This window comes from Trachurus japonicus, chromosome 11 (assembly GCF_045865225.1).
Source record: "Trachurus japonicus isolate A0001 chromosome 11, Traja_1.0".
NCBI lineage: Eukaryota > Metazoa > Chordata > Actinopteri > Carangiformes > Carangidae > Trachurus > Trachurus japonicus.
Genome location: NC_140917.1, coordinates 4,963,884 through 4,990,301, shown reverse-complemented (window position 1 = coordinate 4,990,301; position 26,418 = coordinate 4,963,884). Strand labels below are relative to the sequence as shown.

Below are 26,418 nucleotides of genomic sequence, written 5' to 3'. Positions count from 1 at the left end.
TGAAGCTGCTGCAGTGAAACGTGGCTGTGCTTGTGGTGTTTTTTTTCCTTCGTGGAGGCTGGAAAGGTTTCTTACAAGACGGAATAACGAGATGTATCCGTTTTCAAAACAAAAGTTTACTAAAAGAAAAATTTTTTTTACATCCATCGCTCCCTGTGCTCCTGTTCACAGCTCTCATGTCAAACTGAAGCCGTCGCTGACGTCATTTCCCTCAAATTCTAGACTCTAGACAAAAACACAAACTATGAAATAATGAAGTTCAAAACTAAAAAAATCTATAACTTACGGCTCTTACAGTGACGTTGTGAAGCTGTGATCGTATTCTACACATTATAACATTATCAGACTCTGACTCAAACCTCTGATCCTCCATCACTTCACATTTTCCCTCCAGCGACAAACTCATCTTCATCATCATCATCATCACAAACTTCCTCCAACTCTCTGTCCTACAAGCTCCGCCCCCTTCCTCCTCCTCCTCCTCCTCCTCCTCCTCCTCCTCCTCCTCCTCCTCCTCCTCCTCCTCCTGCTCCTCCTCCTCCTCCTCCTGCTCCTCCTGCTCCTCCTCGCCCTGACAGGTCAGAGGTCAGAGGTCAGAGGTCACCGGTAGTTTCTCACTCATCCGTCTGCTGCTGTACACACACACCCCCGTCCCCACAGTGGCCATCACCATGGCGATGGGATCGATGAAGCTGCTCTGCGGCTGCATCCGGACTTCACCTGACACCTGCCACTTCAAGGAACATGTGTGTTAATGCACTGCAGAGACTTATGTAACACACACACACACACACACACACACACACACACACACTACAGAGGAACTAGTTGAGTGACTCCAGTAACGAGACGTCCACAGGAACAAAGACATTTCTACTTGGGGCTGTATTTTCCTAACATTTTAGGTCTAAAAGAAGGACTTCCTTCTTTCCTTTCCAGATTCCTTCCTTTAGACCTAAAATGTTAGGAGGTAAATTTGCCCAGAATTGTCCTTTAAAGTTTTTACAGATCAGAGAAACGACATCATTCGTTATTAATGTTGAATATTTCACTTTATTTACTGTTGATGTTTATTAATTCATCTAATAAATATGAACTTTAACAGATACGACACAGAGACCAGTTACTTTACTACAGCCGTGTGTGTGTGTGTCTGTGTGTGTCTGTGTGTGTGTGTGTGTGTGTGTGTGTGTGTGTGTGTGTGTGTTGCTAGTTCATATATTAAAGCACTGAGGTGAAAACTATAAATACAACAAACAGGAACTCGTCTGTTACAGAGTCAAAGTGATGATGAAGATGAAGGTGAAGATGATGAAGGTGTGGTACTGATCAGTGTTTGACGGACACGGTGCTGAAGTACTCGGGGTCCTGTGCTGCTGGTTCCGCCGCGTGTTCGATTCCCGCGGCGGTGGTGGCGGCTCTGATCACGGTCCGTCCCACCGTCACCTTGACACCGGCCGGTCCCTGAGCTCCGGTTCGGTCCACGGCCAGGACGCGACCCAGGAAGTCCTGACGCACATGAACACACCAGCAGTCAGAGTGTGTGTGTTTGTGTGTTTGTTGCTACGGCGCCACCTGTTTTGTTGCTAATGGATACAGATAATATATACGAAATCTGGACAACATGGATGTCAGTAGGAACGTGAGTATCGAACGTGAATCACATTGTTCGTTTAATGTCATAAAAGTTTTTGTCTAAAATGTATCTGACAGTGTAACGACCGTTTGACCATAATACGTTTACTACGAACGTCTTATATGCACGTTGTCAAATACAGTAATATATATAATATTGATCTTTTTGGAAGCTCGCTTGGCCGGCAAATTTTGTTTAAGTTAATGAAACCAAGATATTTTTAATACTGTGTGCTTAAATTAAACAGAAATAAAATTATAGGCTGTGTGTGTGTGTGGGCCAACGTGTTCATAAAATATAAAATGTCATGCTGTTGTGGAAACGTTGGCCCACACTGTCAGATACATTTTAGACAAAAACTTTTATGACATTAAACGAATAGTCCGATACTCACGTTCCTACTGCCATCCATATTGTCCAGATTTGGTATCTGTCATATCTGTATCCATTAGCAACAAAACCAATAGTAACCCCATGCAATAGAACATTTAAAAGCATTTTATTTCATTATAGGCTATTGAATAAAGTTTAAAAGTGTTCCAAGCTTCACAAACTATTAGATCTTGGTGTTTTATTTGGATTTTGCCCTGTCAAAAAACCATAGTGTTGGTCCAGACTGTGCAGTTGCAGTTTTACAGTCGACCACTAGGTGGCGTTAAGGGGTCTGAACGTGCAGGTCTCCAGTCTGCAGCCGTGTACTGTTGTGTGCAGCTGAAGTTGCTCAGTTCAGTTCTGTCTCTTCACCAGCAGAGGTCAGTAAAGATCTGAATCTCTGCTGCTCCACACACTGCAAACCATGTAGAGAGAGAGAGTGTGTGTGTGTGTGTGTGTGTGTGTGTGTGTGTGTGTGTGTGTGTGTGTGTGTGTGTGTATGTGTGTGTGTGTGTGTGAGACCTGAGCAGGACGAGCTGCAGTCGCCTCCTGCTTCAGGTGAGAAGCTTCACTCTGTTTCTTCCTCTGAGCTCTGACTTCCTGTCACAGAGAATAAAACACAGCTGGGACTCATCCAGGGTCAAAATAGATTATTATTGATAATAATAATAATAATGATAATAATGAATCGATGGAGTGTGAACTAGTGAAACCTTGAGGATGTGATAGTCTGAGGTTCTGGACACGTATCCGTCCCAGGACTTTGCAGTGAGCTCCAGCTGCTTCCACTGAGACTTCAGCTGAGGAGGAGAGACACAACCACACAGTCAGGAGACTTTATTCATCAATAAAAGTTTGGTAAAAGGTTCATAAAATATCAGACAGACACAAAAAGAGCTCAGTTTCCTCAGAAAATGAACTCTTTGATTTGCTTCTCGCTTAAAGGGACAGTTCAACATTTAGTTAGATCCTCCTCTCACCACAACTCCTATAGTCACAGCAGTAGGTTCATCACCTTTAATTATCAGTGCATGTTGTTTTGAGATGGGCGGAGCAGAGACGTGAGCTGCTCAGTGAACACAATGGAGGTGAACGGTGCAGCAGGTCCCCTGTCCCTCATCAAACTCATCAAATACACAATCCAACAACTCCACAACGCTCTAGTGGACAAGTTGTGACCTGCACATTCACCACGCTATGAGATAATAACACAACGTTACCAGACAGAGTTGTTTTAGAGAGAAATGCAGCCGGAACTACATTCCAGACACGGCTGCTGGGCGGAGGGATTTCAGAAGAGAAAGTAGTTCAGAGTATTTGCTTCATGTGTCCTAATGTTAGATAATGTTACATGATTATCTCATAGTGTGGTGAATGTGCAGGTCACAACTTGTCAATTATAGGGATTATGGTGAGAGGAGGATCTGACTAAATGTATGAACTATCCCTTTAAAGTCCCACTCCCGCGACCCTTTTCGGCCATTTTAAAACCAGCTCATTAGCCATGCACATTAGCAATTCACCTCTGGGGGGTGGGCGGAGACTGCGCTGTTTTGCACCCGCCCAGCCACCTCCTCGCACCCCACCCCCCGGTTGCTGACAGCTGGACATTGTACAATTACAGATTCAGCGCATTTAGTGTAAAACTCCACGCTGGGATTCAATCCCAGACTGGAGCATAGTCCTTGCTCACAGTGCAAGCTGCTCTACCAGGTGAGCTATACCTATTATACCTTGACAGCTACACCGAGCTGCCAAGCCTTTCACCTCTAAGCCAGATGAAGAACGGGGCGGCAGCTTGTAGCACTAGTGCCCTCCCCTGGAGCTGTGACACGTCAGCTCCAGTCTCCCTGAAACTGCCAGTTTGAGTCTGCCATTGGTTCACAGCAGTTTGAAGGCAGAAAAACTCAGAAATGCAATTTTGCACTTCCTTTTCTGCTGATATGTCCTCTAACACAAGAAAAATGCCACAGGAACATGTGAAAAGCTCAAAAAACACGATTTTCACGGGAGTGGGTCTTTAAAGAGAAACTAAGCAGGATTTCCCTGTGGCTATGCTCCATTTCTACCTTAATTGAAAACTCACTCAAAACAGAGTAATTGTGATAATTAACTACGTGACTTGTGACTTGTTCCAGGGAGAGTTCCTAGTTCCTATTCAGTGGAAATTCTCACTGAATTTCAGTTTCAAGTCAAAAACTGTGCCGAGATACTTGTACATTTGTACAGTTTGCTCGTCCTCACCATGAATCGGGCGTTAGGTTCAGCACTGCTCTTCCTAAAATCAATGATTATTATTATATCATTGTTAACGGAGGAGAAACACACTGAGTCTATAATATTTTCAGACTGGTCAGAGAGCCCAGGTCCTGGTCCTGGTCCTGGTCCTGGTCCTGGTCCTGGTCCAGGTTGTGTTGGACCCACCTCTGTGTACATGAGCTGCTCCTCATCCTGGTCCTGGTTCAGCTGCTGCTGCAGGATGAGCTGCTGCTCAGCCGCCACCTTCTGGGCCGTGTCCTCGCTGATCCGACCGATGGAGCTCAGAGCCTCCAGGTCGGGACTGACCGGCCTCAGCCCGTCCTCACGCAGCTCCCTGCTGATCTCGGCCCAGACCTCGCCCACCTGCCGCGCCCACAGAGCAGCGGAGCGTCACAGAACCACTCAGTCACTCAGTCACTCAGTCACGTGTTCTGGTTTCTGTTCTGCAGCGAAACGTCTCCTACCTTGAAGTCCAGGTATCTCCTGACGATGCTCAGAGTCACGTAGTCTCTGGTGGACAGACCAGGAAGCTGCTGGAAACCTGAGGGAGGACGAGTCCACAGTCACTGACACGGTTCCTTTCAATGGAATCTTAATTTATTTAATTTATTTATAAGGCACCTTTAAAAACACACAACAACATGTAAGAGCCAAGTTACAGATGCCATAAAACTATAAGAGCCCAAGGCTGTAACACAAGAACCCAACTACCAATTAAAATGCCGGATGCAGTTAATTAGATCACATAAATAAAAAGGGGGGTATACAAGATAAAAATACTAGATAAGAGAAGAGAAGATGGGATAAAAAAGTAAAAACAGAAGAAGGTGTAAAGTAAAACTAAGAGAATCTGAGTAAAACTGTGAAATAAAATAGATGATGATGAAAGAAGAGGATGACATCACATAAAAGAAAGACTGTAAAAGTGGGTTTTAAGAAGTGAACTAGAGCTGCAACTAACGGTTAATTTTGTCATCAATTAATCTGTTGATTATTTAAACCATTAATCGATTAGTTGTTTGGTCAATAAAATATATAAAACATCAATCAGTGTTTCTCAAACCACCAGACGACGTCCTCAAATGTCTTGTTTTGTCCACAAACCAAAGAGAGACTCAGTTTATTGTCATAAAGGAACAAAGAAACCAGAAATATTCACATTGAAGAAGCTGGAATCAGAGAATCTGGACTGATTGAACAGAAACAAACAGCCTGTGTTGAGTGTTTTCTGTTTTACCCAGTTTGCAGAAGACGGAGTAGATCTTGGAGCGCAGGTTCTCCGACACCTCCAGGACGGCGCCGCTCGCCGTGTGGGCAGGAAGCGACGGGTGTGTGTCCTCCTGCAGCTGGCGGCTGAGGATCGGCCTGAGGGGGTCTGGACAGGTGAGACACGGTCAGCAGAGACGTCCTCACCTGAGAGCTCAGTCACCACGCCGTGACCAAACTCCTGTTTAACCCTCTGAGGTCAGTGCAGCGTACACGATGCCGGAGGTTTGGTTTTATTGTTCATGTCGTCGTGTCTCTGGAACGCTGAACGACAGCAACGTAATTCTTTTTTTATTGAAAGCGGGACACTTTCACCTTTACGTAGAGTCCACTGGTGAGTCTGTAGCTCAACCAGAAGCTGAATAATCCTGCCTCAAACATCTGAGTCCTGTAGGACAATGGTTCTCAACGTGTGGTCCGGGGACCCCCAGGGGTCCTTGAGAGGGTTCATGGGGGTCCAAACTTTTTCTTGAAATTACAATCTCTATAATTTTTTAACTTTTTTTTTTTTTTTTTAAATTCTTTTAAAAATCATTATTATTTTACATTTTTTTCATAGAAATTTTACCACTATTTCTAGAATTTAAAAAAAACTTTTGTTTGAGAAATTTTACCAGTTTCTTCTAGAATTTTTAAAAAACTTTTTAAAAAGAAATGTTACCACTTTATTCTAGAAAATCTTTAACTTTCTTTCTTTCTTTTTACCAAATCTTTCTAGAATTTGTTCTAAAAACTTTTCTTTGAGAAATTGTACCACTTTTTTCCAGAAATTTCTCCACAAATTCACGCCATTGGCCCTAATTTGAATTTACATTGACTAAAAAATTCTAGAAAAAAGGTGGTAAAAATGTAAAGAAAAAGTGTCCCCAATCTTTTCTTTAGATTTTTACCACTTTTTTCTAGAATTTTTAAACGTTTTTTTTTTTACCAGTTGTTTTTTCATTATTATTTTACTTTTTTTAAATAGAAATTTTACGACTTTTTCTAGAATTAAAAAAAAACTTTTGTTTGAGAAATTTTACCAGTTTCTTCTAGAATTTTTAAAAAACTTTTCTTTTGAGAAATTTAACACTTTTTTCTTGAAAATCTTTAACTTTCTTTCTTCCTCTTTAGAAATTGTACCACTTTTTTCCAGAAATTTCTCTACAATATTTCCACAAATTCCCGCCATTGGCTCTAATTTGAACATACATTGACTAAAAAAGTAACATTCTTGCCACAGACTCTGAAGGGTTCAACTGTTCCCATGTGTTGCTCCTGTGTTTCTGTTCAGTTGATCAATATTAATCAATAATCAATAACATCCAGACCTGTGATCTCTCCGTGCCGGCTGCGGCCGACTCCCAGCGTCTCCTCCTCGTCCCTCCACAGCTGCAGCAGGAGGCTCGGAGCCGTCCGTCCTCCGTCCCCCCTCCAGCTCAGCAGGTGAGACACGGTGTTGGAGTTATCACACAGCTCCAGCAGCGTGGACAGCAGCACGCCGCGCACACACCTGGGGCACGACTGACACACACACACACACACACACACACACACACACACACACACACACACACACACACACACCAGGTGTTCAGGTTCAGTCCATAACTGTCAGAGAGACTCATTCACAGTGAGGGGAATAGCAGCGGTAACGGTGCTACTATTTTCAACGACTAATCAATAAAGTTACTGTTTCCCCCGTTATAACATTGTTACCGTTACCGATAGCAACCGCTTTAAGCTACTATCCTTGCATCTCTCAAACAGTTTAATTAATGAGTGAATTGAACTGTTACTTTTTATCCTTTTTATGCTGCTTTTTGATTTGATGTGGTGCTACAAACGAAATTTCATCGTGTTTTTATATGCAATGACTATCTATCTATCTATCTATCTATCTATCTATCTATCTATCTATCTATCTATCTATCTATCTATCTATTTTTCTATCTATCGTTCTATCTATCTATCTATCTATCTATCTATCTATCTATCTATCATTCTATCTATCTATCTATCTATCTATCTATCTATCTATCTATCTATCTATCTATCTATCTATCTATCTATTTTTCTATCTATCTATCGTTCTATCTATCTATCTATCTATCTATCTATCTATCTATCTATCTATCTATCTATCTATCTATCTATCATTCTATCTATCTATCTATCTATCTATCTATCATTCTATCTATCTATCTATCTATCTATCTATCTATCTATCTATCTATCTATCTATCTATCATTCTATCTATCTATCTATCTATCTATCTATCTATCTATCTATCTATCTATCTATTTTTCTATCTATCTATCGTTCTATCTATCTATCTATCTATCTATCTATCTATCTATCTATCTATCTATCTATCTATCTATCTATCTATCTATCTATTTTTCTATCTATCTATCTATCGTTCTATCTATCTATCTATCTATCTATCTATCATTCTATCTATCTATCTATCTATCTATCTATCTATCTATCTATCGTTCTATCTATCTATCGTTCTATCTATCTATCTATCTATCTATCTATCTATCTATCTATCTATCTATCTATCATTTTGGGGAAAGTAACTAGTAACTATAACTAATTACTTTTTAAAGGTAACGTGCCCAACAACAACAACACCACTGCTCCTTCATCTTCAGTGTGATACTCACAGAGAGGAGGTGCAGCAGGAGGAACACGCCCTCCTTCACCAGGAAGAAATCCTCCGTGGTGTAGCAGCCCACGATGCACGACCTGCACACACACACACACACACACACACACACACACACACACACACACACACACACACACACACACCAGCAGTTTATAGTTTATTATAAGACTCACTGTCAAACACCAACTGTGTGTGAGTGTGTGTGTGTGTGTGTGTGTGTGTGTGTGTGTGTGTGCACGGACCAGACGCAGTCGACGGTGGAGAGGAGGAGCTTGTTGTGTCCCAGGCCGCTGTAGAAGTGGGCGGAGCCTTTCCTCAGGAAGTGGACGACCATCTCGACGCCCTCGGACCCAAACAGCTCCTGGAGCAGAAGAACCAGACGACGAGGCAGCTTGATTCATTCATACAGCACATTTCACACCGAGGAGAAACTCAGTGAGCTTCACTTCAAAACAAAACATCTAACACTAAGAGATGGAAACGTACAGAAGTGTATCGCATTCACTTGAAAAAAGCTGTGTTTTTCAGAGTAATTACTTTTCTGACTTCACGAGATTTCAAAATCCCAGGATAACGTAAGGACTGATTTCAAAATAAAGGTGCTACATCTGCTCTGATATTTCCTGAGTGACTCTCTGAGGTGGAGTTCAATAATAACAGGTCGTCTTCTCTCAATATCAACCTGAATTTACAGTGAAAAATTAAATAAGAAAAATGTGTGGCTTTTCCTTTGAAAATCTACATCACCTTGCAAATCAAGCAATTGAATCCGTTTTGGAAGGTCACCTTTATTTTGAAATCAGTCCTTCGCTCTTACTGGTGTATAAGTAGCACAAAACAAAGCTGAGGAGAACTCGACTGTATTTTTTGAAGTGGCGATCCATGATGAAGTGGAGGCTTGACTGCAGAGGTTAAACTTTACTTGAAGGTGGGAGCTTCTGCAGGATTTTGAAATCTCATTAAGTCAGAAAAAAATGTTTACTCTGAAAAATAGGAGGAAAAAAATTAACAGACTAAAATAGAGCTAAAATAAAATATGAGCTTGCAGCATGAAATATTGATTTGTATTAAAACAATTAAGAGGATTTACAGTGCAAATCCAAGATTACGATTTAAAGTTCTTTAAAAAAGCTCAACATGAAAAGAGAACTTATGTTTTAACCTGGATTTAAAAGTGCTTAATGTTGGGGCTGATTTCAGTTCTGCTGGTAGTTTGTTCCAGTTTGTAAATGCTGCTTCACCTGAGTCAGTATCTCAGAGCTCCACTGGGTTTATATTCTACGTATTCTGGACCTAAACCGTTAAGCAGAGGTGGGGACTTGGACTCGAGACTTGACTTGGACTCGAGTCCCGATTTTGATGACTTAAGACTTGCTTGATCAGATCAAAAAAAGACTTGGACTCGCTTGGGACTTGATGCCAAAGACTTGAGACTCTACTTGGACTTGAGAGCAAAGACTTGAATTCAAGTCAAGTCACATGCAGCAAGCACAAATATTAAAATATTTTCAAAAATGTCACATCAATGTTACTGTAGCAGCCAGCCAGAGACATTCTATATAGAACCCACTCCTGTTATCAGTCTTGGCTGTATAATTAATGCCAACACACTAATGCCTACCACACACATAAAGATAATCTGGCTGATTTTGCCCCGATTTTCCCCCTTCCGACCAAAGACAAAAATCGCCCGATTATCTTAGGCTCTTAAGATTATCTTATGAGATTCTCCTGTGGTGTGTGGTGTTTTAAGATTTAAATTCTCCTGACAATCGACTCGTAAAACGGTCAGCGGAGACAATCGTAAATATTAAACATGTTCAATATTTACGATTGTTGGCCCCAACAATTGTGACCGTTTGGATCAAAAGTCGCCATGTGTGTGGGGGAACACGACAATCCTGAGTCACCGTCTCCGCAGAATGTGAAGTGAAATTGAATGTAACCAATAAAGAAGCGAGGCGTGGTAATGATCTTTATGTATCATTAATTGTTGCGGCTTCCAAACACAAACCTTTTAGCCGCTGAGAGTATGAGGTTGGGTCCTCAGGTACGTAGATTTGTGACGCGCTTTAGTAGATTATGATAACAGATACGCTGAGATCCAAATATGCTTTGGTGCATTTATTGTGAAACAAACAGCACAGAGCTATCACAGCGCAGCAAGGATGGATGAATGGAAATATGAGACCAGCGAATTAAACAGGTAAAAGGGTGATTAATGAATGAATGAGTAGCGGTCAACAAAAATTACGGCTACTCCCAACCCTGACTCTCTCTCTCTCTCTCATCTGTGTCACCGGTGAGTGCCCACCTTTACGCACACACACTTCCGCACGCACACACGCCTACTCCCATGTGAACCACCCCCTCTGCAACACACACACTCAAACACACCGTGCTGCTCATCTTCAGCCTGTATGTCTCTTACATTAATTATAATCGATTTGTTTGGGACTCAAAACTGGACTTGACTTGTGACTTGAGAGCAAAGACTTGAGACTCTACTTGGACTTGCAACATAGGGACTTTCTCCCACCTCTGCCGTTCAGTGAGTTGTAAACCAGCCACAACCACAACTGATGATGAGTCTGTGGCTGATAAACATAAAATCTACAGGAAGTGAACAGGTGGATGACATCACTGCAGCACAGACAGTGATGTCACGGTGCTGATGAGCTGATGATGTCACGTGTTCAGAGTTCAGACCTTCCTGTGCATGTCGGGCTCACACAGCGCCGACAGGACCAGCTGGATGTCCGACTTGATCTCCAGAGTCACTTCATCGTCCTCGACGCCGGGACCCGACTCCATCTGCATCAGGACGCCTGAGACACACACACACACACAAATGAGGTTGTTTCCAGTAAACTCTGGACTATCTCCCTTCAGGACACTTGGATTGCAGTGGACGAGCAGTGTGGAGGAATATTAAATGGTTTTTGTGTAGTTTTATGGACGTTTTTGTGTCGGGTCCTATTACTCTCATATAAAGTTTTGGTTGGACTAGGAACCGGCCTCCCGGGTCTCCAGATGCACTTTGAGGAATAAAAAACTACTCCAGAGTATTCATCAACACTTCCTCCACCTCTGCTGCTAATTCTGAAGAGAATGGGACGTTGTGTAGATGCAGGAGACGTTAAAGACGAAGCTGAATATGAATCCAAGTCAAGACAACATTTTATTATGTTGATGAAAAACAGGAACAAACGTACATTCAGTTTTTGTGATGAAATGACACGATACATTTTAGATAATTTCATATGAACAGATACAAACTTTTCACACATGTAATTAAACCAGAATCATTTTTCAACTTGTCATGTTTGACATTTTATCATCTGGAGAAGAACTGAAAATAAACTGATCAAATGTTCAATAATTTATCATTTTTTAGCTCATCACTCCACACAAAGTCATAATAAAAAACGTAATGCGAAATGAAAAGTACGGTGGTAAGAAAAGAAAAGTGTACTAATGAGACAGCAGGAGGACAGGTGCAGTTTAACAGGTTCAATTCACTGACTTTTCCCTTTAAGAAATAAACAACATTATAAATATGATCATCCTCTTTATCTCTAACTGCTCTGCTCCACTGTCACTGACACCTTCACTGGTAACAGCTTCAATGGGAGTTTATCACCAATGTTAATGTATGGAAACATCCTCTGAGTGAAAGTGTGTGTGAAGGTGTGTATGTGTGTGTTAGTATCAGGATCAGAGAACGACAGTTTTCCTCTGTTCAAGTCCAGATTCACTCTGATCCTCTGGAACTTCTTCTGCACTGGGGGAATGGTGATTGGTGTTGATGGTGAATATGCTTTGTATTTACCTTCATTGAACCTTATTCTCCATAATCCAGACACTATCTTGCCTCCCTTCCTCTGCACAGACTCTGGTAACACACCCAGTCCCCACCGTGTACTGTCTCCAACCTCGACATCCCAGCTGTGAGTCCCCGAGTTAAAACCCTCAGAGCCCAGGACAGAGCAGAAATAATCAAACCTCTCTGGATTGTCAGGAAGCTGCTGTTCATCTCCTAGTCTCACACTGGTCAGATCTTCAGACAGGATGATATATGGACCAGCAGTGTTTGGGTCCAGAACCACAGGACTGTAGGAGACCATGTCCTTCATCTTGTTCCAGATGTTGAAGGTCAGGTTGCCCAGGTGTTTGGCCTGGTCTATCAGAGCTCCTGAGTCCAGCTGTGGATCCTCCAGCAGGGGGCGCTGCTTGACTCTTTCCACTGCAGCCTTGTAGTTGAGCAGGAATGAGACGTCTTCAGCTCTCAGCTCGTCCTCTGTGGCTCTGACTGCGTGTGAAAGAGCTGCTATCTCTCTGCTCAGAGCCTCCATCTTCTCCTTCATCCTCTGACTCTTCTGCTCCTCTTCCTCCCTCAGTGCAGCCATCCTGGCCTCCTCTTCCTCTTCTAGAAACTGGTGAAGCTTCTGAAACTGATCCTTAATCTGCCTCTGTGTGTGTCGGGCCTGGACCTTAATGTGTTCTGCTGTTTGATTAAACTTCACCTGAATTTCTTCAAAACCCTTTAACTTCTTCTTTAAGGGCTCCAGAGTTTCCTCAAGTTCCTTCTTGAGGTCTGAAGCAGCTTCATCGATGGGTCTGAATCTGTGGTTGGTGTGTGTTTTTGAATCTCTGCAGATGAGACACACTGGCTGCTGATGGTCCAGACAGAAGAGTTTGAGTTTCTCAGAGTGCAGACTGCAGAGAGCCTCTGAAGATCTCTGCTCTCTCTGCTGTAAGAAGCTCTCACACAGGTTCTTCAACACCAGGTTACAAGGTGGACGATCCTTTGAAGATCTTCTCTTACAAACTGGACACAATTGATCTTTTTTCTCCTTCCACCAGCTCTTCAGACAGTCTTTACAGAAGCTGTGGCTGCAGGACAGAACAACAGGATCTCTGAAGACCTCCGTACAGACCGGACAGTAGAGATCCTCCTCTAATCTGGAAGCCATTTAGTCTGTGAGTGAAGCTGAAAACACAGCAGACAGGAAGTAGAGTCAGTCATGGCTCCCCTCCCTCCTCTACTGACTAGACTTTAGTTTACTGTGACTCTGAGTCCAGGTTTTAGTCAAACTCACCTTCAGTGTGTGGAGTGTCAGCAGGTTGAAGCAGCAGTGTTGTAGCTGGACTCACTCACAGGAAGTTGTTAGTTTGGTCTGAAGCTGAATCTGATCGTCTCTTCTTCAGTCTGCGTCTCTGGGACTGAAGTGAAAGTGCAGCAGTTTCCTGGTTTATGAGTCATGTGAGGGGGCGGAGCTTTGAAAAGTGACTGAATGTTGAACCGGTCGGTCCAGATGAATGTAGAGGAGCAGTTCCAGGCACGTGCCTCATAAAAGCTCTTTTCATGTGTTTTTTAATAAGTAAATAAATTACTGTTGTGCATAGGGATGTAAAAAAAAAAAAGGTTATCTACCGCACACATTTCCTTGTAAAACCGTGTCTTGTGTGTGGGAGTTAAGACATATAAACTCATGTAGATTAATAACACAAGCTCTGACAGCTTTGAAAAGTGACATAATTGTGGTCAGAAACTTGCTATACCTGTTAGAAAAACCTGGGTGTGAATATCTTGATGTGTGTAACATATAGATACATATATTTAACACTTTTTTTTGTTATTTTTACTCATCATGTTCATGTGTTCTTTGTGTGGAAGGGAGCAACTGTTTAAAAAACAAAAATAAAGAACTTGTGGGGAAAGTACAACTAAACCTCAGATTACAGATGCTCATGTGATTTTATACATCCATATTTTCGGGAAATAAATTACACGTAATAATTGTGTGAAAGCAAAAGCCTTTTTTTTTTTTTTTTTTTTTTACCATCAAACTCTATTGTCGTATCCCTAATGTATCTGTTCATATGTCATGCATCAACATATTTCTGTCAGGTGGCCTAAATTTGCCCAAAATAGCCCGGACCCGACCCGTCGCTACACAGCAGATGAATCAGTTTTAGTTTAGTTTTTATTTTAGAGGCACTGACTAGTTTTTATTTAGTCTTAGTCTTAGTTGTAGTTTTCCAGGTTTTAGGAGAAAGCCTCTGTCAGACCTCTGAGGATGAACTTTTTCCCTTTTAGTTGCATCCATCCCATAATGTTCCCATCAGTCCTCATCAGGTCGTCGTCCCATATTGAGCTGTGGCGTTTTCTTCCTACAGCTTTAGACATCGACAAGAAAACTACAACTAAGCTGATGTTATCTGACCTTACTTTACTGCAGTTTAGCATCCACACCTGGAGGTTGGAGCAAGCTCTTGTTTTTATTTCAGTTTACTAGATTATTATTTCACTGCTGGTTTTAGTTTCAATGAACTATAATAACCCTGTAATGATGATGATGTCACTCACCAAGCAGCTGGTTGATGGCGCCCTGGTCACACAGATCCTGCTTCACTGACTCCTCACCTGATGATGTCACAGACCTCAGGACTCGAACACAGAGTCTCATTGGAGCCTTTTTGCTGCCGCGACCTCCAACGCCGTGGAAACTGTGACCGTGACCAAAGTACGAGTCTGAAACACATGAAGATGAGACACAGCTGAGGACAAAGTTCAAATACCTGAACCTGAACTACAAGTTTAAAGTTGAGAGGTTGAAGATGAAAATTAGACCGGCGTCACCGGGGCCCCACCCTGGAGCCAGGCCTGGGGTTGGGGCTCGCAGGTGAGCGTCCAGTGGCCAGATTTCTTCCCATGGGACCTACAAGAGCGATGTGGGCCCGCCTTCCAGTAGGCCCACCACCAGCAGGAAGAATCAAGGGACCAGTGCGTTGTATTCTGGGTGGCAGTCGTGGGCGGGGGCCCCGACGACCCAATCCCTGGACAACAACTCTGGCTATAGGGACATGGAATGTCAGAGCCTGAGCTTGTGCGGGAGGCTGAGCGGTACCGGCTAGAGACTTCTGTGCTAGTCATATTTTGGATAACAAACACCATGTTCAAAAATAAGGGTGTCCATCAGTGCATGTGGCTCCAGGACACCCTAGGCCGGAGGTCAATGATCGACTTTGTAGTCGTGTCATCTGATCTCCAGCCGTATGTCTTGAACACTCAGGTGAAGAGAGGGGCTGAGCTGTCAACTGATCACCACCTGGTGGTGAGTTGGATCCGCTGGCAGGGGAGGAAGACATTGAGTCCGAGTGGACCATGTTCTCCACTTCAATTGTTGACGCGGCTGTCCGAAGCTGTGGCCGTAAGTTCCCCAGTGCCTGTCGTGGCGCTGGGGAACCCGGTGGTGGACACCGGAAATAAGGGATGCCGTCAAGCTGAAGAAGGAGTCCTATCGAGCCTGGCTGGCTCGGGGGACTCCTAAGGCAGCTGACGGGTACTGGCAGGCCAAGCGGACGGCAGGTTGGTCGGTCGCAGAAGTCAGAGAACTCAGGTCTGGGAAAAGTTCAGGGAGGCCATGGAAGAGGACTACCGGTCGGCCTCGAATGGGGACATTGTCGGGCGGTGGAAGGAATACTTCGAGGATCTCCTCAATCCCACTGACACGCCTTCCGTCGAGGAAGCAGAGGCTGAGGACTCAGAGGTTGATTCATTCATCACCCAAGCTGAAATCACTGAGGTAGTTCAGAAGCTCCTTGGTGGCAAGACACCGGGGGTGGATGAGATCCGCCCTGAGTACTTCAAGTCTCTGGATGTTGTGGGGCTGTCGTGGCTGACATGCCTCTGCAGCATCGCGTGGCAGTCGGGGACAGTGCCTCTGGACTGGCAGAGTGGTGGTTCCTCTCTTCAAGAACGGGGACCAGAGGATGAGTTCCAACTATCGAGGCATCACACTCCTCAGCCTCCCGTGGAAAGTCTATTCCAGGGTATTGTAGAGGAGAATTCGGCCGATAGTCGAACCTCAGATTCAGGAGGAACAATGCGGTTTTCGTCCTGGCCGTGGAACGCTGGACCAGCTCTATACCCTCCACAGGGTGCCCGAGGGCTCATGGGAGTTTGCCCAACCAGTCCACATGTGTTTTGTGGACTTGGAGAAGGCATTCGACCGTGTCCCACATGGCGTTCTGTGTGAGGTGCTCTGGGAGTATGGGGTCGGAGGCCCTCTGCTGAGGGCTGTACGGTCTCTGTATGACCGGAGCAGGAGCTTGGTTCACGTTGCCGGCAGTAAGTCAGACCTGTTCCCGGTGCATGTTAGACTCCGGCAGGGCTGCCCTTTGTCACCGGTTCTGTTCATTATCTTTATGGACAGAATTTCTAGGCGCAGCCAGGGGCTCCTTCGAGTCAGGACTTCCAGCATGCATCGGGGCGGTTTGCAGCCAAGTGTGAAGCAGCTGGGATGAGAATCAGCACCTCTAAGTCAGAGGCCATGGTTCTCGACCAGAAAAAGGGTGGCTTGCCCCCTCCAGGTCGGGGGAGAGCTCCTGTTTCAGGTGTAGGAGTTTAAGAATCTTGGGGTCATGTTCACGAGTGAGGGAAGGATGGAGCGTGAGATTGACAGGTGGATCACGAGTGAGGGAAGGATGGAGCGCGAGATTGACAGGTGGATTGGTGCAGTGGCCGCAGTAATGTGATCGTTGTATTGGTCCGCCGTGGTGAAGGAGCTGAGCCGAAAGGCGAAACTCTCAATTTACCGGTCAATCTACGTTCTCACCCTCACCTATGGTCATAAACTCTGGGTCATGACCGAAAGAACAAGATCCCGGATACAAGCGGCCGAAATGAGTTTCCTTTGCAAGGTGGCGGGGCGCTCCCTTAGAGATAGGGTGAGGAGCTCTGTCACCCGGGAGGAGCTCGGAGTAGAGCCGCTGCTCCTCCACATTGAGAGGAGCCAGCTGAGGTGGCTTGGGCATCTGTATCGGATGACTCCTGGACGCCTTCCTGGGGGGGTATATTGAGCATTTTCCACCGCGAGGAGACCCCGAGGAAGACCCAGGACACGCTGGAGTGACTATGTCACTTGGCTGGCCTTGGAATGCCTTGGGATCCTCCCGGGATGTCCCTGCTCCAAGCTGCCCCCGTGACCCGGACGCGGATAAGTGAAAGATGATGGATGGATGGATGGATGGATAGATTATACTAGACTAGATTAGAATAGACATATTGATGACAGTGCCTAAAGTTTGCCCTTTGCCCTCACCTTGGCCCATGCACCAGTCCAGCAGCAGCAGCAGGCGGGCGTTGCCCTGACAGGACATGAACTCGTCGAGCAGCAGAGGAGCCACGGTGCTGAGGGAGGCCAGCGCCTGCAGCTGCAGCTCCTCCTGCTGGACCACCGACCAGAACCGCCGCCCCGACCCGGCTCCAGAGCGCCGCGGCCCGGAGGAGGAGCCGGGCGGCTTCAGCAGCGTCAGCAGAGACAACATCACATGATGTTCTCTGTACAGCTGAGGGAGGAGAGAGAGTTAGATTAAAGTCTGGAATAAAAGCCTCAGAGTCTCAACCAGACTCCGGTCTCCTACTGGATCCAGGTTTGAGTCTCAGTCAGAAGCCGGGTCTGTTTCTATTTTCTACAAGTTCTTGTGAATGTACAAAACCTCTCAAAGCCCACGATCGCCTGTTTGAGCACTTTCTAAGTAGTGGAGTAGATAACAGAAAAATCATGCAAATTATGATACAAGCATGAAATTTGGTTTGGTTGTTCTCTAGGGCCTATTGATGAAATCTGTCCGATTGGACATGTGAAAATCCAAGATGGCGGCCATTTTTCAAGATGGCTGCCAAATTAGCCTCCCGAAGTTCCTTTTTTTCATAGCAATGTGTGTAGTTGACTAATTTGAATGACATAAGTGATACATTGTATTGAATATATAGACACATAGATGACATTATTAATGGAAAAGGAGAAAAAGATTAATATATAACTTTATTGGGGGTTTACTGGGGGCTTTATTGGAAAAGTAACGAAAAAGGACACCAATAACTGTGTAACTTCACACTAAACACAAAAGTTCCTCTAGCTGCTAGTGGTCACATTTGCAGCTGAAACTATTGAACAATATTTGATTTATTAAAAATAAACTGGTCTGGATTTATTTTAGGCTACAAGCCTGTTTCTCAGCATATTAACTATCATGACAACATAACAAAGCACTGACAAATAAGACTGATGTGAACATTCATATCGAACTCTGTAACACACTCATGACACAAGCCACACATGCTCTCCCTGTGTGATGGCCTGGGTAGTGGACAGTCTGAGGACAGAGAGCATTCAGGTTGGAGTTTATAATAATGAAATGCACCGATGAGACTGTGCTAGGTCTCTGCTGTACGTCTTGACCACATGTCAGCTGTACAGCTGTAGTAGGGGAAAACTTGGCTCGTGCTTCAGTCAAAACAACTCACCCTCATCTTGGAGTGTGTATCAGACACCGGGTGGATGGAGGACTTTTTAACCTTCGGCGGCTGAAAGCCCGAAAAAAAACATCTGAAACATACATTTCAGAACTCCAGTATGCCGACGACAACTGTGCCCCAGCCTCTTCTTCTGCTGATCTACAGGAGTCCACTGATGCTTTTGTGGAAGCATATGAGAGTGCAGGCCTGGAGGTCAATGTTGGAAAGAGAAAAGTCCTGGCACAACCGCACCCTGCACATCCTCTCCAGCCTTTCTTCATCCATGGCAAGTCAGTTGAACAGGTCCCAAGATTCTGCTATCTTGGGACTATGATCAACAACACTAGCGATCCTGGTGACGACATTAACAACCGGATCCGCTCAGCCCATCAAGCTTTCGGCAAGCTCTACCACCGCGTCTTTACTCAACACGGCCTGTCCATACAAACTAAGATTAGCGTCTACAGAGCTGTTGTAATCCCAACCCTCCTCTATGGGTCAGAGAGCTGGACTCTCTATCGAAAGAACATCAGGACCCTGGAGAGGTTTCACTAGGGGTGGGCAAAAATATCGATATGGCAATATATCGCGATACTTTATATCACGATACGATATCGACATCCAATATTTAAATATCGATTTTTTTTTTTTTTCAAATAAAAAATCATCAATCAAAACAGACCTGAAGCTGCTGCAGTGAAACGTGGCTGTGGTGTTTTTTTTCCTTCGTGGAGGCTTGAAAGGTTTCTTACAAGACGGAATAACGAGATGTATCCGTTTTCAAAACAAAAGTTTACTAAAAGAAAAAAATAATTTACATCCATCGCTCCCTGTGCTCCTGTTCACAGCTCTCATGTCCAACTGAAGCCGTCGCTGACGTCATTTCCCTCAAATTCTAGACTCTAGACAAAAACACAAACTATGAAATAATGAAGTTCAAAACTAAAAAAATCTATAACTTACGGCTCTTGCAGTGACGCTGTGATCGTATTCTACACATTATAACATTATCAGACTCTGACTCAAACCTCTGATCCTCCATCACTTCACAGTTTCCCTCCAGCGACAAACTCATCTTCATCATCATCATCATCACAAACTTCCTCCAACTCTCTGTCCTACAAGCTCCGCCCCCTTCCTCCTCCTCCTCCTGCTCCTCCTCGCCCTGACAGGTCAGAGGTCAGAGGTCAGAGGTCACCGGTAGTTTCTGACTCATCCGTCTGCTGCTGTACACACACACTGCCGTCCCCACGGTGGCCATCACCATGGCGATGGGATCGATGAAGCTGCTCTGCGGCTGCATCCGGACTTCACCTGACACCTGCCGCTTCAAGGAACATGTGTGTTAATGCACTGCAGAGACTTATGTAACACACACACACACACACACACACTACAGAGGAACTAGTTGAGTGACTCCAGTAACGAGACGTCCACAGGAACAAAGACATTTCTACTTGGGGCTGTATTTTCCTAACATTTTAGGTCTAAAAGAAGGATTTCCTTCTTTCCTTTCCAGATTCCTTCCTTTAGACCTAAAATGTTAGGAGGTAAATTTGCCCAGAATTGACCTATGGCTAAGCCCCGCCCCCTCCACTCACTCGGACAAACAGTCAACATTCAGTGAAGGCTCTATGGCAGCTGTCACAGTAGGAGACATTTCACAGGAGGCAATTGATGGTTTTTGGAGACAGAAAGATTAAATATCATCTGGAAGTCACCAAAACTTAACTTAGCTTTACTGCTATGGCTGCCGTTTGCCACGAAACGTCAATAGCGACGGGCTAACTTCTGTTAGCCTGTCTATGGCGTTTTGCATTATACGTTAGCATTAAGCTAGCGGGCTTTATGCTTAGTTGTGATGCTGGCTAACCTCTAAACATCTCTGACAATATGTTGCCTCAAATACGTTGTTGACTTAACTTAGAACAGATGTAGACATCCTTGTTAAGTTTATCCACGTTTAGTTGGTGTTGTGGTCTACCTCATAACTTTATCCAGGGCAGACACTTCTCTCGGTTGAGATGTGGCTTGGGAAAAGGTAAAAAAAAATCCACCCCGTGGCCCAGCCTCTTTGGATACCTAGTGTCGGAGTTGCATGTACCCCATGCACACCGTCTGACCATTTTAAACTTAAAATGTCAAGAAAAAACATATAAAAACGAATGAAAACTGACCAACTGCAATGCATTTCAATGGACGTGGAAGCAGAGAATGTCCGAGTGTATGGGCTAGCTATGCGCACTGTGATTGGTTCATCGCGTTTGGGGGCGTGGCTTAGCCATAGGTCAATTGTCCTTTAAAGTTTTTACAGATCAGAGAAACGACATCATTCGTTATTAATGTTGAATATTTCACTTTATTTACTGTTGATGTTTATTAATTCATCTAATAAATATGAACTTTAACAGATACGACACAGAGACCAGTTACTCTACTACAGCTGTGTGTGTGTGTGTGTGTGTGTGTGTGTGTGTGTGTGTGTGTGTGTGTGTTGCTAGTTCATATATTAAAGCACTGAGGTGAAAACTATAAATACAACAAACAGGAACTCGTCTGTTACAGATTCAAAGTGTTGATGAAGATGAAGATGATGAAGGTGTGGTACTGATCAGTGTTTGACGGACACGGTGCTGAAGTACTCGGGGTCCTGTGCTGCTGGTTCCGCCGCGTGTTCGATTCCCGCGGCGGCGGCGGCGGCTCTGATCACGGTGCGTCCCACCGTCACCTTGACACCGGCCGGTCCCTGAGCTCCGGTTCTGTCCACGGCCAGGACGCGACCCAGGAAGTCCTGACGCACATGAACACACCAGCAGTCAGAGTGTGTGTCTGTGTGTTTGTTGCTACAGCGACACCTGTTTTGTTGCTAATGGATACAGATAATATATACGAAATATGGACAATATGGATGTCAGTAGGAACGTGAGTATCGAACGTGAATCACATTGTTCATTTAATGTCATAAAAGTTTTTTTCTAAAATGTATCTGACAGTGTAACGACCGTTTGACCATAATACGTTTACTACGAACGTCTTACAGTATATACACGTTGTCAAATACAGTAATATATATTATATTGATCTTTTTGGAAGCTCGCTAGTTAATGAAACCGAGATACTTTAATACTGTGTGCTTAAATTAAACAGAAATAAAATTATAGGCTGTGTGTGTGTGGGCCAACGTGTTCATAAAATATAAAATGTCATGCTGTTGTGGAAACGTTGGCCCACACTGTCAGATAGATTTAGACAAAAACTTTTATGACATTAAACGAATAGTCCGATACTCACGTTCCTACTTCCATCCATATTGTCCATATTTGGTATCTGTCATATCTGTATCCATTAGCAACAAAACCAATAGTAACCCCATGCAATAGAACATTTAAAAGCATTTTATTTCATTATAGGCTATTGAATAAAGTTTAAAAGTGTTCCAAGCTTCACAAACTATTAGATCATGGTGTTTTATTTGGATTTTGCCCTGTCAAAAAACTATTAAAATAGTGCTGGTCCAGACTGTGCAGTTTTACAGTCGACCACTAGGTGGCGTTAAGGGGTCTGAACCATGGATGTGGTCTGAACGTGCAGGTCTCCAGTCTGCAGCCGTGTACTATTGTGTGCAGCTGAAGTTGCTCAGTTCAGTTCTGTCTCTTCACCAGCAGAGGTCAGTAAAGATCTTAATCTCTGCTGCTCCACACACTACAAACCATGTAGAGGGAGTGTGTGTGTGGGTGAGAGTGTGTGTGTGTGTGTGTGTGTGAGACCTGAGCAGGACGAGCTGCAGTCGCCTCCTGCTTCAGGTGAGAAGCTTCACTCTGTTTCTTCCTCTGAGCTCTGACTTCCTGTCACAGAGAATAAAACACAGCTGAGACTCATCCAGGGTCAAACTGATTATTATTGATAATAATAATAATAATAATAATAATAATAATGATAATAATGAATCGATGGAGTGTGAACCAGTGAAACCTTGAGGATGTGATAGTCTGAGGTTCTGGACACGTATCCGTCCCAGGACTTTGCAGTGAGCTCCAGCTGCTTCCACTGAGACTTCAGCTGAGGAGGAGAGACACAACCACACAGTCAGGAGACTTTATTCATCAATAAACGTTTGGTAAAAGGTTCATAACATATCAGATGGACACAAAAAGAGCTCAGTTTCCTCAGAAAAAAGTAACTCTTTGTTTTGCTTCTCGCTTAAAGGGACAGTTCAACATTTAGTCAGGTCCTCCTCTCACCATAGCCCCTATAGTCATAGCAGTTGGTTCATCACCTTTAATTATCGGTGCATGTTGTTCTGAGATGGGCGGGGCAGAGACGTGAGCTGCTCAGTGAACACAATGGAGGTGAACGGTGCAGCAGGTCCCCTGTCCCTCATCAAACTCATCAAATACACAATCCAACAACTCCACAACGCTCTGGTGGACAAGTTGTGACCTGCACATTCACCACGCTATGAGATAATAACACAACGTTACCAGACAGAGTTGTTTTAGAGGGAAATACAGCCGGAACTACATTCCAGACACGGCTGCTGGGCGGAGGGATTTCAGAAGAGAAAGTAGTTCAGAGTATTTGCTTCATGTGTCCTAATGTTAGATAATGTTACATGATTATCTCATAGTGTGGTGAATGTGCAGGTCACAACTTGTCCATTATAGGGATTATGGTGAGAGGAGGACCTGACTAAATGTATGAACTATCCCTTTAAAGAGAAACTAAGCAGGATTTCCCTGTGGCTATGCTCCATTTCTACCTTAATTGAAAACTCACTCAAAACAGAGTAATTGTGATAATTAACTACGTGACTTGTGACTTGTTCCAGGGAGAGTTCCTAGTTCCTATTCAGTGGAAATTCTCACTGAATTTCAGTTTCAAGTCAGAAACTGTGCCGAGATACTTGTACATTTGTACAGTTTGCTCGTCCTCACCATGAATCAGGCGTTAGGTTCAGCACTGCTCTTCCTAAAATCAATGATTATTATTATATCATTGTTAACGGAGGTGAAACACACTGAGTCAATAATATTTTCAGACTGGTCAGAGAGTCCAGGTCCTGGTCCTGGTCCTGGTTGTGTTGGACCCACCTCTGTGTACATGAGCTGCTCCTCATCCTGGTCCTGGTTCAGCTGCTGCTGCAGGATGAGCTGCTGCTCAGCCGCCACCTTCTGGGCCGTGTCCTCGCTGATCCGGCCGATGGAGCTCAGAGCCTCCAGGTCGGGACTGACCGGCCTCAGCCCGTCCTCACGCAGCTCCCTGCTGATCTCGGCCCAGACCTCGCCCACCTGCCGCGCCCACAGAGCAGCGGAGCGTCACAGAACCACTCAGTCACTCAGTCACTCAGTCACTCAGTCACACGTTCTGGTTTCTGTTCTGCAGCGAAACGTTTCCTACCTTGAAGTCCAGGTATCTCCTGACGATGCTCAGAGTCACGTAGTCTCTGGTGGACAGACCAGGAAGCTGCTGGAAACCTGAGGGAGGACGAGTCCACAGTCACTGACACGGTTCCCTTTCAATGGAATTTTAATTTATTTAATTTATTTATAAGGCACCTTTAAAAACACACAAAATAACATGTAAGAGCAAAGTCACAGATGCCATAAAACCATAGGCGATGGAGCGCCCAAGGCTGCAATACAAGAACCCAACTACCAATTAAAATGCAGGATGCAGTTAATTAGATCAAATAAATAAAAAGGGGGGTATACATGATAAAAATACTAGATAAGATAAGAGAAGATGGGATAAAAGAGTAAAAACAGAAGAAGGTGTAAAGTAAAACTAAGAGAATCTGAGTAAAACTGTGAAATAAAATAGATGATGATGAAAGAAGAGGATGACATCACATAAAAGAAAGACTGTAAAAGTGGGTTTTAAGAAGTGAACTAGAGCTGCAACTAATGGTTACTTTCATTATCAATGAATCTGTTGACCATTCAAACGATTAATAGATTAGCTGTTTGGTCAATAAAATGTTAAAAACATCAATCAGTGTTTCCCAAACCACCAGACGTCGTCCTCAAATGTCTTGTTTTGTCCACAAAGCAAAGAGAGACTCAGTTTATTGTCATAAAGGAACAAAGAAACCAGAAATATTCACATTGAAGAAGCTGAAATCAGAGAATCTGGACTGATTGAACAGAATCAAACAGCCTGTGTTGAGTGTTTTCTGTTTTACCCAGTTTGCAGAAGACGGCGTAGATCTTGGAGCGCAGGTTCTCCGACACCTCCAGGACGGCACCGCTCGCCGTGTGGGCAGGAAGCGACGGGTGTGTGTTCTCCTGCAGCTGGCGGCTGAGGATCGGCCTGAGGGGGTCTGGACAGGTGAGACACGGTCAGCAGAGACGTCCTCACCTGAGAGCTCAGTCACCGCGCCGTGACCAAACTCCTGTTTAACCCTCTGAGGTCGGTTCAGCGTACACGATGCCGGAGGTTTGGTTTTACTGTTTTGTGTCGTGTCTCTGGAACGACGAACGACAGCGACGTAATTCTTTTTTTATTGGAAGCGGGACACTTTCACCTTTACGTAGAGTCCACTGGTGAGTCTGTAGCTCAACCAGAAGACGAGTCGTCCTGCCTCAAACATCTGAGTCCTGTAGGACAGTGGTTCTCAACGTGTGGTCCGGGGACCCCCAGGGGTCCTTGAGAGGGTTCAAGGGGGTCCAAACTTTTTCTTGAAATTATAATCTCTATAATTTTTTTACTTTTTTTTTTTTTTTTTAAATTCTTTTAAAAATCATTATTATTTTACTTTTTTTTCATAGAAATTTTACCACTATTTCTAGAATTAAAAAAAAACTTTTGTTTGAGAAATTTTACCAGTTTCTTCTAGAATTTTTTAAAAACTTTTTTTGGAGAAATTTTACCACTTTATTCTAGAAAATCTTTAACTTTCTTTCTTTCTTTCTTTCTTTCTTTCTTTCTTTCTTTCTTTCTTTCTTTCTTTCTTTCTTTCTTCCTTTTTACCAAATCTTTCTAGAATTTGTTCTAAAAACTTTTCTTTGAGAAATTGTACCACGTTTTTCCAGAAATTTCTCTACAATATTTCCACAAATTCACGCCATTGGCCCTAATTTGAAGTTACATTGACTAAAAAATTCTAGAAAAAAGTGGTAAAAATGTAAAGAAAAAGTGTCCCCAACCTTTTCTTTAGATTTTTACCACTTTTTTCTAGAATTTTTAAACGTTTTTCTTTTTTACCAGTTGTTTTTTCATTATTATGTTACTTTTTTTAAATAGAAATTTTACGACTTTTTCTAGAATTAAAAAAAAACTTTTGTTTGAGAAATTTTACCAGTTTCTTCTAGAATTTTTTAAAAACTTTTTTTTGAGAAATGTAACACTTTTTTCTAGAAAATTTCTTTCTTTCTTCCTTTTTAGAAATCTTACCACTTTTTTCCAGAAATTTCTCTACAATATTTCCACAAATTCCCGCCATTGGCTCTAATTTGAACATACATTGACTAAAAAAGTAACATTCTTGCCACAGACTCTGACAGGTTCAACTGTTCCCATGTGTTGCTCCTGTGTTTCTGTTCAGTTGATCAATATTAATCAATAATCAATAACATCCAGACCTGTGATCTCTCCGTGCCGGCTGCGGCCGACTCCCAGCGTCTCCTCCTCGTCCCTCCACAGCTGCAGCAGGAGACTCGGAGCCGTCCGTCCTCCGTCCCCCCTCCAGCTCAGCAGGTGAGACACGGTGTTGGAATTATCACACAGCTCCAGCAGCGTGGACAGCAGCACGCCACGCACACACCTGGGGCACGACTGACGCACACACACACAGTCAGAGTGAGGGGAATAACAGCGTTATAAAATGACGGCGCTACTTTTTTCAGTAACAGTAATCAAAAAGTTACTGTTTCTGTCTGTAGTCCCCAAGCAGGTTGTTGTAATAGTTAAAAAAGAAACGA

General features: G+C 43.8%; 3 protein-coding genes across 6 annotated transcripts in view; all 3 read right to left on the bottom strand.

Moving 5' to 3' along the window:
- Positions 1 to 1,167: 1,167 nt before the first annotated feature.
- On the bottom strand, positions 1,168 to 19,802 carry LOC146977968 (cilia- and flagella-associated protein 69-like). The gene is made up of 14 exons (XM_085790547.1): positions 19,698 to 19,802; positions 18,509 to 18,568; positions 17,301 to 17,547; positions 14,564 to 14,728; positions 10,900 to 11,018; positions 8,433 to 8,551; positions 8,186 to 8,267; positions 6,844 to 7,036; positions 5,505 to 5,642; positions 4,732 to 4,808; positions 4,433 to 4,630; positions 2,722 to 2,808; positions 2,531 to 2,608; positions 1,168 to 1,509 (listed from the first exon to the last, which is right to left on the bottom strand). The coding sequence occupies exons 1-14, from the start codon at positions 19,800 to 19,802 to the stop codon at positions 1,330 to 1,332; spliced, it is 1,848 nt and encodes a 615-aa protein (XP_085646673.1). The 3' UTR covers positions 1,168 to 1,329.
- On the bottom strand, positions 11,497 to 13,166 carry LOC146977969 (E3 ubiquitin-protein ligase TRIM39-like). The gene has a single exon (XM_085790755.1). It carries the CDS (start codon positions 13,164 to 13,166, stop codon positions 11,769 to 11,771), a length of 1,398 nt encoding a protein of 465 aa, XP_085646881.1. The 3' UTR covers positions 11,497 to 11,768.
- Positions 19,803 to 20,925: 1,123 nt separating the features above from the next.
- cfap69 (cilia and flagella associated protein 69) overlaps positions 20,926 to 26,418 on the bottom strand; it is a 31,994-nt gene continuing 26,501 nt past the window's right edge. For 3 of the 4 annotated variants that reach the window (XM_085790749.1, XM_085790751.1, XM_085790750.1), the window contains exons 17-23: positions 26,080 to 26,272; positions 24,681 to 24,818; positions 23,897 to 23,973; positions 23,590 to 23,787; positions 22,472 to 22,558; positions 22,267 to 22,344; positions 20,970 to 21,290 (exon numbers count right to left, since the gene is read on the bottom strand). In XM_085790749.1, the coding sequence (XP_085646875.1) occupies positions 21,111 to 21,290; positions 22,267 to 22,344; positions 22,472 to 22,558; positions 23,590 to 23,787; positions 23,897 to 23,973; positions 24,681 to 24,818; positions 26,080 to 26,272 (951 nt within the window). In that variant the 3' untranslated portion in view covers positions 20,970 to 21,110. Of the gene's footprint in view, positions 21,291 to 22,266; positions 22,345 to 22,471; positions 22,559 to 23,589; positions 23,788 to 23,896; positions 23,974 to 24,680; positions 24,819 to 26,079; positions 26,273 to 26,418 lie in introns of all 4 variants that reach the window. The other variant, XM_085790752.1, reaches the window with a different exon arrangement.

Bases quoted from the DNA above. Each gene is read 5' to 3' on its own strand.
- LOC146977969 (XM_085790755.1), bottom strand. From the start codon at position 13,166: ATGGCTTCCAGATTAGAGGAGGATCTCTACTGTCCGGTCTGTACGGAG.
- LOC146977968 (XM_085790547.1), bottom strand. From the start codon at position 19,802: ATGCAGCCGCAGAGCAGCTTCATCGATCCCATCGCCATGGTGATGGCC. The intron at 11,019-14,563 runs GTGAGTGACATC...TGTGTGTCTCAG, and splicing joins CGCCATCAACCAGCTGCTTG to GCGTCCTGATGCAGATGGAG. The intron at 2,809-4,432 runs GTGGGTCCAACA...TCTCCTCCTCAG, and splicing joins AGCAGCTCATGTACACAGAG to CTGAAGTCTCAGTGGAAGCA.